This window comes from Limanda limanda, chromosome 15 (assembly GCF_963576545.1).
Source record: "Limanda limanda chromosome 15, fLimLim1.1, whole genome shotgun sequence".
NCBI classification, from domain to species: Eukaryota; Metazoa; Chordata; class Actinopteri; order Pleuronectiformes; family Pleuronectidae; genus Limanda; species Limanda limanda.
The window spans coordinates 4,839,589-4,855,269 of record NC_083650.1 but is presented as its reverse complement, the minus strand read 5'-3'; the positions used below and the strand labels follow the sequence as shown (position 1 = coordinate 4,855,269).

The following is a 15,681-nucleotide window of genomic DNA, read 5'->3' as shown; positions in this document are numbered from 1 at the left end:
TCTGCTCCAGCGAGATTTCTGTCACCACAATTATTAATGAAAAAAACTAGATTTTCTGCACTTTCACTTTCTTCTACCACCGTTTTGAAAATGCGTAATCACAAGAAATGTTCTTAGTTCAATTCAGAGTTTCAGTATCACTACTTCAACAACATCTTGTATATTTTGTATCATTAGATCTAAAGACAACAACAATCTGCTCACAGACATTTTTATTTCCTTCTAGTTAAACCCAGTTGTTCTCTACCAGCATTGACACTTTCTCGCAATCTAGTACTTTTCCTCTGTTTCATCATTTGATTTGAAAAGTAAATTTTTTTTTGTGTGAGATGATCAAACATGGGTCGACTGCCCCCTAGTGGCTAGCAGGTGAAGTGGAATAGAACAGAACAGATCAATTTGAACAGAACTATAGAGAAACACAAGTACAACACAATCGAACAAAACAGAAATAATCAGAAGGAATATTTTGCTTGAATATTATTTTTAAAAAATCATACATTTCTTTAAATAGCTTCCACATCATGTAACCGACTCCACAGCTATGATCCTATTCCTCATTCCAACAATTCAACATAATTACATACATTTTTAAACATTAACATGGATATATGGAATTTTCTTTACATGACAAACCCCACAGAAAGTTATTGCATGAACATTATATTTACAGGCGTGTCGTGATCTGATCAGCGAACACAAAGCTTGACAAAGTAAAGCAGAGGTTCACATTCTTTTTTCACAGGTGCTATTATTTCCCAGGGATATGTTTCATCTAATTCAAAGTACACAAAACTACCTGTTCATTATTGATCTTACAGGTTTAGCAGAAACAGTTGAATACAAGCAGCGGTGCAGCCTTCATTCCATTCAAGTGTCAGGGAAGTCCGACTTCCTTCTCCTCCCTGAAAACTCCCGTAGTTTCACTGGGTATTTCCCAACAGATTTTTTTCCCCACAGGTTTGTAAGTAGTACTGTCAGGAATATATGGTTGTGCGTTACAGTCGTGGGTTGACATGTGTTCCCAAGCTTGAAAACACAAGTTTACACAATGATGTGTCGGCCTGAGGGAGACGACATCGTCCTGATCCACAAACATCAGCACGTTTACTTTGTCTGATATGTTTCCATATGTGTTTTTGTGCATAATGGCGTTAAAGTACGGAGAATAAAGGCACATCACAGGCAAGATGAACGTAAAATCTACTTCAAATTGAAGTTACATTTAAAATTCAAGTTAAAATTCAAGTTATATGAAAGTGTGCATTTTTCACCAACACGTTTTTTTAAGTTTGATTTGTCCTTCACTCTTTATAGGTGTCGGCTCAAGGACAATTTCATTGTATTGCTGTAGGCAGTGCAATGTCATGTATGGACTTTATATTTTGTTTTCACATTGATTCACTCAAGTTCCTTCACACCCGAAAGTGTCTATGAAGTGTTTTGTTGAGTTTTGAAAATGTTTTCTTCATCGACATAATCATTTGAGTAGATAAGAAACTCTTTATAATCATAAGTTTAAATAAAATGTATAATCTATATAAAATTGGTGAGAACAGTTTGTGCGTCTTCACATTATTGAAACTCTCACTAAGGCCTGTGAGTTTTGTTTGGCTCGTATGACGTGAGAAAGCTATTTTTCTTCACAGGACAGAAAATCCTAATTGAACTACAAAGATAAAAAATAACCTGATCCTCGTGTGTCACAGTCACAACAAACAACAGTTTCTTTAAAACGGGGCTGAGGTTGTTTCTTCTGGGAACTGTTCTTACTGAACCTGAGGTCTCGGATCCAACGCCTCAAACACATCAGCGACAGACGATGCATATCAAGATAGCACCACGACTGTTCCTTCTTTGTAAACCCACGGTCCAGCAGAGGTGAGGTGCATCATATGATTCCCTGCTGAGCGGCAACAGAAGCACAGCGATTCGGATCTAAATGAGCAGCTGAGCTACACTTGGACCTGCGGCAGCGTCGGACTAACATGGTGGAGATCAGGACGGCGGAGCTGAGGAGGAAGCAAGCGCCGCTGAGGAGGAAGGTCGCTGCATAGTCGCCGGTCCTGTCGACCAACCAACCTGCAGACAGACACACAGAAGGGACGTGAACATATAGATAGATAAAGAAATACATAAAGAAATACAGTTTGCATTGGAAGACACTTATTCACTCTTTTCTGGCATTTTAGAGAAAACGTTGAATCAACTTATCACGAAATCTGGGGTCGTTGCAGGTGCTTCCGAGCTGATGCTTTTCATTAAAGTCAAAGATGCCAGGGAACAAATTACGAGAAACTAAAACCGTCATAATCTTAATGCTGATCTCAGTTTTGTGGTTTGTATTTCAATATCTCAAAATTAATGTTTCTCAATAATGCTTCTCAATAATTAATGTTTGCCAATTGATACCCACTAAAAACTTCCAGGACACAGCAGCAGTTGTAATAATTCGATGACCTCTTACCTCCTATCGGCGGGCTGATCAGGTAAGGGATGGCGTGCAGGAAGTAGACCACACCCAGGCCGGAGGTGAGATGGGTGGAGCCCACGATGTCAGAGGTCACCACCGGGATGAGCGCCACGTACGCTCCGTCAAAGTATCCGTAGAGCACGGCAAACAGGACGAGGAGCGAGAAGGAGCGGAGGAGTGGGGCGAACATGCAGCAGAGGCCCTCGAAGCCGAGCGCCACCATGAAGCTCAGCATGCGATACTTCTTCAGACACCTGGAACAAAGGAAATCCATCAGTATCCTCATCAGTATCAAACACAAACACACAAACACAGAAGGCACGTACTTCCTGTCCGTGACCCATCCGAAGGTGATGTTCCCCACAATGCCGCTGACTCCAAATATGGACATGAGGAAGGCGGCGTGCTGGTGGTCCACCCCAACACTGAGGGCGTATGGGACCAGGTAAACCACTGGAGCGCTGCAGCCGTACGCCAGAAACAGGAAGGACACGGACAGAATCAGGAAGTCGGGCATCACAAGGAATCCATACTCCTTGGTGGCCTCGAGGCAAAAACACCGACTCCTGGATGAAGGGTTCGTGTTCACTAATGCAGGAGGAGGGCTGACGGCGTCCGGTTTGGGTTTAGTGAGTCCTGAGTCTTCTGTCTTCACATCTGTCTTGTCAGCTTTACTGCTCAACATCATGGATTCGATTAATTTCATGTCCTCAATCGTGCTTCCATTTACTAATTTGGCCTCCGACCGTTTGATCTCCCCGAGCACCGTCTCCGTTAGCTTGTTGCTGAATAAAATGCACTCAGCTATCTTAATATCTGTCTGTTTGTCATTTTCCAGTCTGATGTTTTTGAACGCTCCGTTGGAGATGAGCAGCCTTCGAGTTTCCTTTAGGTTGCTTATTTCCAGCTGCTTTGGCTCCACCTGGCGGCCGTCAGCTGGAACTTTCTCAGTGTCTTTTGTGTCCAGCACTGTTGTCAGGCAGTCTTGCTCTGAGTTTGTCAACTTCTCGGATTTCCTGTGGATGGATGAGAAGCCAATATTAGAAAATACATTAAATTAGATCTAAATAGTTGATGTGAGTAGTTTTGGTGAATATGCTTTAGATTAATGTTTAGAAGATTATAGATTTTGTGACGTTAGACCACCACAGTGGACGTTTGCACCAAATTTGAAGATATTCCCTCAAGGCGTTCTGGAGATATTTCGCTCCATAGATATGTGCGTCCATAAAGACGGAGGCAACACATGTCTGTTCCTGTCACAGACACAGGAAAACAAGCTGTGGTCGTACTAGACTATTTTAATCCAGGAACAGAGACATCCTGTAGTCATCAGTTTTAGCCTGGGAACCTCCTTTGTTGGACATTTGCACAACTTTGCTCTGGGCACTTTGTGAAAAGCATATTAATACATCTGTGACCTTTCAACGGATGAAAAGAATCATCAAAACAAATCAACAATGAATCTGCAGTCGCAGCTCGAGAACAAACTGAAACAAGTCATCAGAAGACTTCTCCTCTGATCTGAGGACGTACCTTTCACCTCTCGGCTCCAGTGGCTTCATCAAAGCTCCAACAACACACAGGTTGGAAACAAATCCTCCCAGGATGAGCAGAGCTCCTCTCCAGGAGTATTGCTCAATGAGCATTTGGACAACAGGAGCCAGGATGAAGGTCCCGATGCCGCTACCTGAAGATGAAGTGAGAATGGATTTGATGGGTTGAAACAACAATAAGAGTCGAAAAGAGGAGAACCGAAGAGGAACTTAATAGGCAGACGAGAGAAAAGTGAAAGAGGGTGATAGAGTAGAGCAGATGAGACAGAAGAGTGAAGTATAAATGACGAGAGAAGAAAGCAACAGGTAAGCGAAGATGTAAGTACCGGACTGGGCGATGCCATAGGCCAGAGCTTTCCTCTCATTGAAGTACCTCCCAACCATCGCAATGGCTGGTGTGTAGCTGAGAGCAAAGCCAAGACCTGCAGAGGATGAATAAGAAGGTTTTCCAGTTTGGCAAAAACTTGCCAAATGTTGCCAAATCTGAGCAGAATTGGTTTGGTTGTAATAAGGATGTGACACAGAAAAATTAAGTTTCATCAACTACAGCTTGTTCTGTGCCAGAGGGTTTTGCTTTAATGAAATGAGACGCCATTAAGTGCTGAACGTCTGGGAAGAGAGTCAGACCCCTACAAGAATAATTCTGGGGAAGTTATAAAGGACAATTCAACACAAAATAGACATTCAAAACTCTCAATGTAAGGATTTAAATAATGTCAACAACAGACGACTGTAAATCTGCAATCACAGCAGGCTTTGGTCCATGTGGAGGTGGGACACTTCATTATCTGCATTCATAAACCTGTAGTTACACCCAGTGTTAAACTGTTCTCACAAAAACAATCAGGAATATATGTCTGACATGTTTGAATCTGTTAAATCGCACGACTATTATTTTCCTTCAATATTCAAATTACATTAATAAGATGTGATGCACGATTCTCTTGTGGAGGATTAAAGAAGCCACGCCTCCTTCCAACCTTGATGACATGACGTCACCAGGGTTCTCTCATCACTTTCTTCTCTTATTGTGCATGCTAATACATCTTGTTAATTTCTCAATGGAAGTTTCTCCTGATTGAAATGGATTTATCAAGGACAGATATTGATAAAGAGCCTGTGTGTCATGATCTGCTTGTGTACCTGTGAGGATCCCCAGGGAAGAGTAGAGATATTCCAGACTGGAAGCGAAGGAGCTGAGCACGAAGCCGGCAGCCGACAGCAAACCTCCCAGAATCACCGTCGCTCTACAGGACACTCGGCTCCCGAGGAAACCGCCCAGAGGAGCTGCACGCACACTCTGAGTTAACCACACCATTTATTATTTATAGTATTATTTATTTTCTGCGTGTACTGATGTTTTACCACATAGCATGGTGGTACAGTCAATCAGACTGTGGATCCAAGCGGTGGTGGAATAATCCTGCTCAAAGTGCAGCTGGAACTCCACGAAGAAGATGGAGACACATCTGATGACAAAGAGAGGGAACGTTCGATTTATTCCATTTTAACACAGCAGCAAGTGTAACATTGATAAACAACAGTTTGACTTGATGCAAGCTGTTTATCGCCCCCGTCTGCGTGTAGAGTACAAAGTAACTTGAAAACAAATGGACTGTTTTCCACCAAACGCAGTGAGGATTTAACTTGGGAGGGTTTCTGCAGATGATTAACTCTTGCACCGGATCAGTCGAAGGTCAACAAAGATAGGGTCCGAAAAATGCCTCTCTCAACAATAATGGGGCCAGAGACACAATCTGAAGTTTATATTGATTTAAATTTATAACCAATCATAGAAATAAATAATTACATGAGGGATCCTATTTGACTACAGACACAACTTTAAGCTTATGTAGATCAAAACCTCCTTTATGATCACAACAACATCATGACATCACTGTGACATCACGCATTACCTTTTTCAGCCAATCGGTTTAGATTAACCAATCATTTTTAATCATGTGTGAATTGGCATTATTACAAAATAAAACCAAAGCACTGCCTGATATGTTAATAAACAGTGAAAACCTTGTCTCACACAGACCAGGAGATATTATCCAGTTGGATTGGATCAAATAAGAGTTTGGTAGGAGTGAGTAAATTAAGACTGAATCACTTTAAACTCTCTGTCTTATGTCAGAGAGAAAGGCAATATCCAAACCCCGCTTCAGTGTTATGTCATGATTTGTTTGGTGTTATAAATATTAAAGAATTAGATCGTATAAGGTGTCAGTTTTATGTCGGAGTCAATAAAGTTCAGTTGGGAGCAGAGTTTATCAGTTTATGGCCGTTAGCAATCTCCACAATCTGAGGGCTCTGTACACCCTGACCCATTTGTTATGTTATGTAAAACTAGCAACTCTTAGACTTTCAGAACGCCATTTAGTCAGTGCATTGATAAGAAAACATTAAAATCATAAAGTCATTAGGACAAAAGTGATTTTACTTTATGATCTGTGTTATCGACTGGAGACAGAAATAAATGTAGCCAACACGCACAGTGTTTAATCTAATGACAGCAAATTAGAAGCTGGATGGTTTTTATTGTTATTATTACATGATTGTTATCATCTTAATTTAATTTAATTTCGTCTAGGGTGGCACAGTGGAGCAGTGGTTTGCACCGTAGCCTCACAGGAAGAAGGCCCTGGGTTCTAACCTGGTTCTGGTTGTTAGTCTCTATATGTTGTTTCCCCCTGTGACTCTCAAACGGACAAGTGGTATGGATCATGGATCTCTGTGGGATGTTTGATACTCCGTCCGGTCCCTGTTCCCCTTTGTTCTGTGTCTAGACTCCCTGACCATATGAAAGACGTTGCTGGAGCTGTGGGAGGAACATGATCCCTCACCAGCTTCCCTCCGGCAAGAATGTTCAGGGCCTCAACCCCTATTTCTTTGCGGTGGCGGGTGAAGTGTTGTCCCCGTGCAAACTTGTTTTTAAGTGTCAAGTGTCAGTTGGATTGGGGGGGGGGGGGGTCGATGGTCTGACTGTGCAAACTAAGAAACATGGAAACTTCTCCCCAGGATTTTAAAAGCCCCAGTGGAAAAAGACAACCTTGAATAGCAGCTTACAGGTTTGAGCTGAGTGGGAGTGGAGTCCTGCCAGGTAATAACTCAGAGGGGGTTTCAAAAAGCTGAGAACATGAAGCTTGACCTCTGTGCAGAACTAAAGTTTGGTTGTTTAGTAGATTTGATGAAGTAGTAGATTTATCTGTAATCCAGAAAATGAGGTTCCAGATGAAATATTGTTCCATTCAACATCACTAGATACCGGCCGTGTTGAGGTGGTCTTCGTTCATATTGAACAGATGAGTGATTTTATCAAAAACCTGGCAGTTCTGCAGGATTAGAGGAGAAAGGTTCACGTTATGAAACCATGTCGTCCAGGGTGTGAAGGTTTGAACCCGTTCCTTCCTTGTATTTGTCTTTCGCTGACCTCAGCTATGTGGCTTAGAAAAAAAACACAAGATACGAAAGGACTGTAAAGTAGAATCACCAGCCTGCTGTTGCAAGCCTCGGCCGCCCAGTGCATATGTTTTCTCCAGACTTATGTGAGGTCACAAACCTTGACCTGTGATAACCAAATTCTTATCAGGTCTCTGAGCCTAGGAGAGCATTTGCAGGTCTTCCTCTTATGTTGTTATCACAAGAACAAAATGTGTTTGTGAGGTGTAACCTTTACAATTTAATCACCAAAATCGAATCTGTTCATCTGTGAGTCCAACTGAAAGTTTGTAGCAAATTTGAAGAAATGCCTTCAAGGTGTTCTTGAGATATCTTGTTCACAAGTATGGGACAGACGGACGACCCGCGAACATAAAACCTTTGGCCACAGGTTTTGCTCGTAACTCATTGGATTAAAAACGTGACAACATCACCTGGTCACTGCCCGGATGCAGATGGTGGCGAGGAAACAACCAGCAACGATCATCCAGCCCCAGCCGCCCTCCGGTGCTGTTGGGACCCCGGTGGTGCTCCTGCCTTCTTTGGGCTTCTCCTCCTTGTTGACTGCCATCGCTCCAGCTAACCTCAAGGCAGATTGGCATCGGTGTTCTCTTCCTCAGACACAGGGGGGCGCTGGAGGTCAGAACTCCTCTCCTCGATGATCTCTGCTTGTCTCTAAACGAAGAGCACGTTTTCCATTGGCCAGGTTGAAGATCTGCAGACACCTGAAGAAACCATTGTCCTTCCTGTTCCTCCTCTTTCTCCGTCACTGAGGAATCACAGATATTCAACCATTTCAGATAAAGATTTTTTGACAGATTATAGCAAAAGTTTGCAATGTTACATATGAGACAAAAAGACAAAATAGGGCACCGTCCTCCCAAAGAAAACAAGGGAAAAAGATGATAGTGATACATTTAGTCAATTATAATCGTCATTGTTATTTTGTCCTGCCTGTTGCCTGTGAATATCATCGTCCAATCAGCTGCAGCGTGGAGCCCAGTTCATTAGAGCTCAGGAGATCTCACTCCTTCACTTTCATCTCAACACTCGAGAGGAGCAGAATCAGTTTACACCAGATGAACCTGAGCGACGTTTAAACCATCATCGTATCAGACCATCATGAGACACCAGGAGCGGTGTGTGTGTGTGCTCCTAGACAGCACACACACACACAAACAAACACAAAAACACACACAGGCCCCGCCCCTCACTTGCTTTCTCAAAGAGACACAAGTAGCGAAATCAAAGGAGTTACCGTGAACTTTCCGGTCTGTGACTTTGTATCACAACAGTGGAAACAGTGGAAACACAGAGTTTCCTCTGGTCTCAGCTGATCAGGGATCAGAGCACGAGCTGCTGCAGTTTCTGTTTCCTCCTCCACTCTGACCTGCTCTCACTGGGACCAACACACACTCATCACTGGTTATCAGGGACCTGACCAGCACATGAAGTGACTTGGTGTTTGTTCGATTCCAGAGTTTATGAGGCTGCAGTTTGAGACATCATGGAAAATGACTCGTCAACATGTTGTGCATCAGAACAACAACACCAGACGTGACGTGACCAGCGGGACTCGGTGTTGCAGCGACACGCAGACATGTATTTACTCATTAAACAGGAAACTTAAGCCCTCATATTAAATACCCAGCCCCTGAGAAGTGGGTCAGGAGTCTCCCTGGTCCTTTACAGGTTCAGCTTTCTCTCCGGACATGTGAGAGGTGCAGCATGTCTGAACCCTGAACTGTGTAAAAAGGATGAAACTGAAAGCTTGGCCCCGAACCCCAAACCGTTATAACTCGCTCTGAGCTGCGGTGCAACATGTCGCTGGTACAGAGGTGTGGTGCAGAGGAAGCAGCCAGGTGTTAAGCATGTGGTGAAAACAGACTGAGAGACAAAAACAAATGCGGTCGAACCCCAGATCAGGTGTCAGCTCCGTGTCCCCCGGAGCCGGTCCCGGTGCAGCGTGTCGGTGGCTGGGACCTGCTGGATCCTGGTGGTTTGCATCTGTGAGTCGGACCCGGAGGGAAATGCTCCCCCCATGTTGATCACCGCAGTAAAGTGCGCCGTCATGTGTGAACGCACAGGGAAGCCAGCTGGCCCCTTTTGTTTTGCGTGTCTACTTGGGCATTTATGGTAAAGTGGTACAGATGGTTGGAGAGGCAAAAAACAACAATAACACTATTTTTTATTTATAGTCTCTCATTATATATATATTTATTTACATGGCGTAACTGCTCATATCAAATTCCGTGTGCCTTTACTGCACAATTAAAGGGAAACTCTGTGAAAGGCAGAATGTATTTATTAAGGAGTCATATTTGGACAGTCATTAAAAATATTCCATGAGAGGTTATGAATCATTTCCAGTGGATTCCTCTTCATGGTTTCTCGGACATGGTTTCAAACTTAATTTCATGACTTTTTACCGCTGGATCTCTTTTGTTATTTACCGTGGTAAAGAAACAGGGCTGTGAGCAAATGGGAATCAAATTTGAAGTGAAATTAAAGAAGTGAATATCTATAGCTGCCAAACAAGTGGTTTAATTTCCCCTCATTGTGTCTTTTGCATTTAATTTATTCCATTCTGTCTCTGTGGCTCCTCTTGGAGACCATTACTGTGGGAAAGTGCACTAGTGCAATCAAAGTTTACAAATCTCAAGTTAACACACTCCAGTTCATTTCCTTGTAAGTGTACTATGAACTGCTAATGCTGTTATAATTCTTTAAAACAAATAAAATGAAAATGTCATTTACAGTTTTAAGGAGTTTGATGTTGAAAGTCTTTCCTGATATAGTGTCAGTGACACTCAGAGGTGGCCTACCATCATTTTGAAGTGGAATGATTAGGAAAACACGGGGTTTATTCTCAATTATAATCTGGAAATTATTCATAACCTCTCAAGGAATATCTTTAGTGGGCATCCTAACATGGTAACATTATTAAATGGGCCATTATCACAGACTTTCCCTTTGATTGTGCAGCAATAGGACATGTGATTTCATATTAGTAGATAAGCCATGAAGAGAAATGTCTATCAAATGAGAAACTTTAACTAACATATTGTGTTTTTGTCCTTTTTTGCTGTCCCAACTATCTATTAGATGTTACCGTAAATGCAGAGGTAGACACGCAGCACAAACCCACACGTGACGACTCACTTCACTGCGCTGATCCCGGTAATGTGTTGCTAATGATCCTGATGGATCGAACCAGCAGCAGTGAATCCGTGTGAGTTTGCATGTGAAAAGGCCTTCACATCACCTGGGCTGCTTGCCTCATTCAAGCGCTGAGCAAACAAGCTGAGTGTGCTTGTGAGCGCGTGCATGTGTGTTTGTTGATAGGAAGATACGAGGGGGCGGAGACCTTGGTTAAAAGAAAACTAACAAACAATACAAGCAACAAAGACAAAACCGACTCAAAAACTCAACTTAACCCGCAGAACCGACGTGTCTGTTCTGCAGAACGAGGCCGTGCAGCGTCCACAGGTTCCTCAGCAGCTTCTTCTGCTCATCTGCTCATCTGCTCCATCCACAGCTTATCTCACAGAACTAACGGGCTGTAAAGTTTGCATGTGTGTGACAGCTTGTGTACAGAGAGTGTCCCTTCTGCTGCAAAGTAAACTGGCACCAGGCCATAGGACAACAGCCCAGAGATTAACTGGGACTGGAGATCCCTCAGTGTCAGAAAGAGACTACGTGGGAAAAAATGTAATAACTTGTGATTTACAGCAGGATTTAATTACCTGACACGCTTTGAATACATACAAACATGTTGGTCCAGTGGATTAAAACAGAACTTGGCGTTTTAGAGGAAAGGATGAGTAAATCTTTCGAGAACACAAAAGTCAAGTTTTTTGTGAAAATCGTGAATAATGGGCTTAATGTAAAGTTAGTCTGATACAAGATGGAAATCCTGAATCAGCTTCTTTAAGCTGGTGCTGCACATTTTAAACTTGTGATCTGATTTGTGATCTAAAGTTAGAAAGAATCTCCCAAGTAAAGTATCTACAATGAATGGCCACTGCAGGCACGTTTAGTTTTTACACTTTGACAATTCATTCTGTAATTCGTTCTTATTCACACATTTCCACGCGTGGGTTTTCCTGCAGCTGTTGTTCATTCAAAAACAAATAATCCAGAAAAGAACAAAGGGTGAGAGACATAGACTGAGTCTGTGAGTGCAGGACAGACAGAGAGAGAGAGAGAGGAACAAGACAAAAACACAAAAACAAGTGTTGACTCACATCAGCTTCTGCTTCCTCCTCCCGTGTGCCTGCTCGTGGCTCCAGTGTCCAGCAGCAGCAGCTCGATCCCAGCAGCGACCCAGTGACAAAGGATAAATGGAACCTGGGAGTTTTCCAGCTGTTGCCTGGGAGCTGCTCTGCCATGAAACATCTGCAGCTGCAGCTAAAGGTACTGGAAGGGGAGGAGTGACGTCACACCGCGGTGAAACTCCGTGTTCCCAAAGACACGTTCACTTGCGCAACGCGTAAAACACACAACACGCTGCACGAGTAAAGTGCCCACGAGGCCTTTTGTGTGTCTGTGGCCGCGCGTCCATTTCACGAGTTCAACTCCACGTTTTGTGCGTAAACTCGCTGTGAATCTCAGCTTGTCCGTGCACCAGCGGCCCTCCAGTAGGTGGCGCTAACGATGCAGACCGTGGAGCTGAATTCCTACCAAGACTTAAACAAACAAACCATATTTTACTAATTCTCCATCGTTCACCTGCAGACTCAGTGTGCTTTACAAATACACAACCCATCAACACACTAATGCACAAAAACACAAACAAATACACATACACATACTATACAACAGCAGAATTAACAGGAGTTAGACAGTTTCTCTGTAGATGCTCTTAATAATTTTACCTAATGTAATGTATGCAGTGCATTCTATGGAAGCCCATTTCCGCCACTGTGATGAAAAAAAAAAAATTGGTATCTCATAATTATGAGATACTATCTCATAATTATGACTTAGCATCTCATTATTATGAGATACTATCTCATAATTATGACTTAGCATCTCATTATTATGAGATAGTATCTCATTATTATGACTTAGTATCTCATAATTATGACTTAGTATCTCATTATTATGAGATAGTATCTCATAATTATGACTTAGCATCTCATTATTATGACTTAGCATCTCATTATTATGACTTAGCATCTCATAATTATGACTTAGTATCTCATTATTATGAGATAGTATCTCATAATTATGACTTAGCATCTCATTATTATGAGATAGTATCTCATAATTATGACTTAACATCTCATTATTATGAGATAGCATCTCATTATTATGAGATACTATCTCATAATTATGACTTAGCATCTCATAATTATGACTTAGCATCTCATTATTATGAGATACTATCTCATAATTATGACTTAGCATCTCATTATTATAAGATAGTAACTCATAATTATGACTTAGCATCTCATAATTATGACTTAACATCTCATTATTATGAGATATTATCTCAAAATTATGACTTAGCTTCTCATTATTATGAGATAGTATCTCATTATTATGACATAATATCTCATAATTATGACTTACCATCTCATTATTATGAGATACTGACTGCAGGGTCTGTCATGCAAGTCAAATGTTGTATTTCTGTTACAGTGGCGGGCGTAGTTATCATTAACTCAAACCTTAACTTGACTTCACTGAGTTCCCAGCCTCTCTACCACTGCTCACCTGCTCTGCTGCAACCCGCCCACAGTCAGACACTAAGTCATAATTATGAGATAGTATCTCATTATTATGAGATAGTATCTCATAATTATGAGATGCTAAGTCATAATTATGAGATGCTAAGTCATTATTATGAGATGCTATCTCATAATAATGAGATACTAAGTCATTATTATGAGATACGGATTGTGGGCGGGGCGCCACAGAGCAGGGAACCCGAGGCTGAGCGGGTGCGGGGACAGCAGCCTTACTCGCGGAAGTGGGCGACTGTGCATCGATACAGAGACATAACAGGATCGATCCATGTTTTCTGCTCCGTTCATTGTCTTAGCGATGTGCTGCCGCTGAATAATTATAACAAGCGCTGCTCCAGCATCAGAACAGACGCTCATTAAAAGTCCGGTCGTCCTGTGTGTGTCTGTGTCTGCTTCCGCCTCACTTCCCTCTGACCCGCGCTCACTTCACACTTTAACAATAAACACCAGCACCGATCACAACTTATTAGGACACGTACAGGACTGATGTTTACTTTGTGTTTGTTTGAGTTCATGAAACACGTGTTGTGTGGAGCTGGGGACTACGTGCACACGGTGTTTAAACATGTGTTTCGTAACGTGAGATGTAACGTGACGCGCACAGTACAGGACCGTCAGCGTTAAAGTGACGGAGCGATCCGAAGTCTTGATCGGTCATCATCGAATAATTACTAAAAAATACATGTGATTATCAGTTTTAGTGAAGAGGAATAGAGACAAGCATACACACACACACACACACACACACACACACACACACACACACGCAGACTCGCATGACAGACCCTGCAGTCAGTATCTCATAATAATGAGATGCTAAGTCATAATTATGAGATATTATGTCATAATAATGAGATACTATCTCATAATAATGAGAAGCTAAGTCATAATTTTGAGATACTATCTCATAATAATGAGATGTTAAGTCATAATTATGAGATGCTAAGTCATAATTATGAGTTACTATCTTATAATAATGAGATGCTAAGTCATAATTATGAGATAGTATCTCATAATAATGAGATGCTAAGTCATAATTATGAGATGCTAAGTCATAATTATGAGATAGTATCTCATAATAATGAGATGCTATCTCATAATAATGAGATGTTAAGTCATAATTATGAGATACTATCTCATAATAATGAGATACTAAGTCATAATAATGAGATGCTAAGTCATAATTATGAGATACTATCTCATAATAATGAGATGCTAAGTCATAATTATGAGATACTATCTCATAATAGTGAGATACTAAGTCATAATTATGAGATGCTAAGTCATAATTATGAGATACTAAGTCATAATAATGAGATACTATCTCATAATAATGAGATGCTAAGTCATAATTATGAGATACTATCTCATAATAATGAGATAGTATCTCATAATAATGAGATGCTAAGTCATAATTATGAGATAGTATCTCATAATAATGAGATACCAATTTTTTTTTTTTTCATCACAGTGGCGGAAATGGGCTTCCATAGCATTCCCTCCGTCCCATTATACCGATATTAAATATTAATACTATTTATTCTACAGTGTATTAGAGTGTAGTGAAGAATCTGAACACATTATAATGACATATTGTTGAGTTTAATGTTCACCCCTCACAATATCCTTTCAATAATTCGTGGCCAACATTGAAGATCTTCACCTGCTGCTTAAAGTGATTGTTGCTGAAACAAATATGGACAAAACTGGAAAAATAGAGAAAAGACAATTCTAAACTTTCAATCCAAGGTGTTTGTCGACTATCGGCCTTGTGCTGGTCTTTAGCCTTAGATGGAGTTTACCACCGGCTTTGGTCAGTATTAGAAAAGTTCAGAGAGGTCATATATATATATATATATATTTATATATTCACACAACCCAATAAAATTAAATGTTATGTTTCTTAACTTCAAACGACGGATCATCTCACTTTTCACTCTTGAGTTATTTCCTCTTTTCTTCTGGGTCTGTATCTCTTGTTGCTCCGGTTCGACTGTTTTTTTAACTACTCTGATGTATGAAAATATTAATAATGAATTAGCATCATGAATGATTAAACATGGTGAATTGAGGTCTACATCTGATTTATCAACATTCCATCCAGTGGAGTCAAACCTGACAGGGAATTGAAGGAATTTTCAGCTTACAGTTAACAATCTTTACTAGAATTAATTATATGTGATGTAATTTAATGTTGAGGCAAAACGTCTCAACCTGACAACAAAATCAATGAATTATGGGTAAGAAAACCTACTCACACGCCTTTCTATGTCTTCAGACCGCTGGGGTGATATCACTTCCTCAATTGTCAATGGACTAATCCATTATCATTACAGAGGGGTGAATATGAATGTTGCGTTTGCACAGATCATTCAAGTACATACCTTAAATATATATATATTTAGTTAATGTAAACAAAAACATATATTTTTCTTGCTGGATTTTTTCCTACTCT

General features: G+C 41.1%; 1 protein-coding gene across 2 annotated transcripts; it reads right to left on the bottom strand.

Moving 5' to 3' along the window:
* Positions 1 to 205: 205 nt before the first annotated feature.
* On the bottom strand, positions 206 to 11,887 carry LOC133020821 (monocarboxylate transporter 12-B-like). Of its 2 annotated transcripts, XM_061087539.1 has the most exons (9): positions 11,721 to 11,887; positions 7,908 to 8,242; positions 5,395 to 5,498; positions 5,173 to 5,316; positions 4,356 to 4,451; positions 4,010 to 4,163; positions 2,800 to 3,489; positions 2,468 to 2,727; positions 206 to 2,082 (listed from the first exon to the last, which is right to left on the bottom strand). In XM_061087539.1, the coding sequence occupies exons 2-9, from the start codon at positions 8,042 to 8,044 to the stop codon at positions 1,892 to 1,894; spliced, it is 1,776 nt and encodes a 591-aa protein (XP_060943522.1). In that variant the 5' UTR covers positions 8,045 to 8,242; positions 11,721 to 11,887; the 3' UTR covers positions 206 to 1,891. The 2 variants fall into 2 exon arrangements, with proteins under 2 accessions (XP_060943522.1, XP_060943523.1); XM_061087540.1 differs by lacking the exon at positions 4,356 to 4,451.
* Positions 11,888 to 15,681: the final 3,794 nt, after the last annotated feature.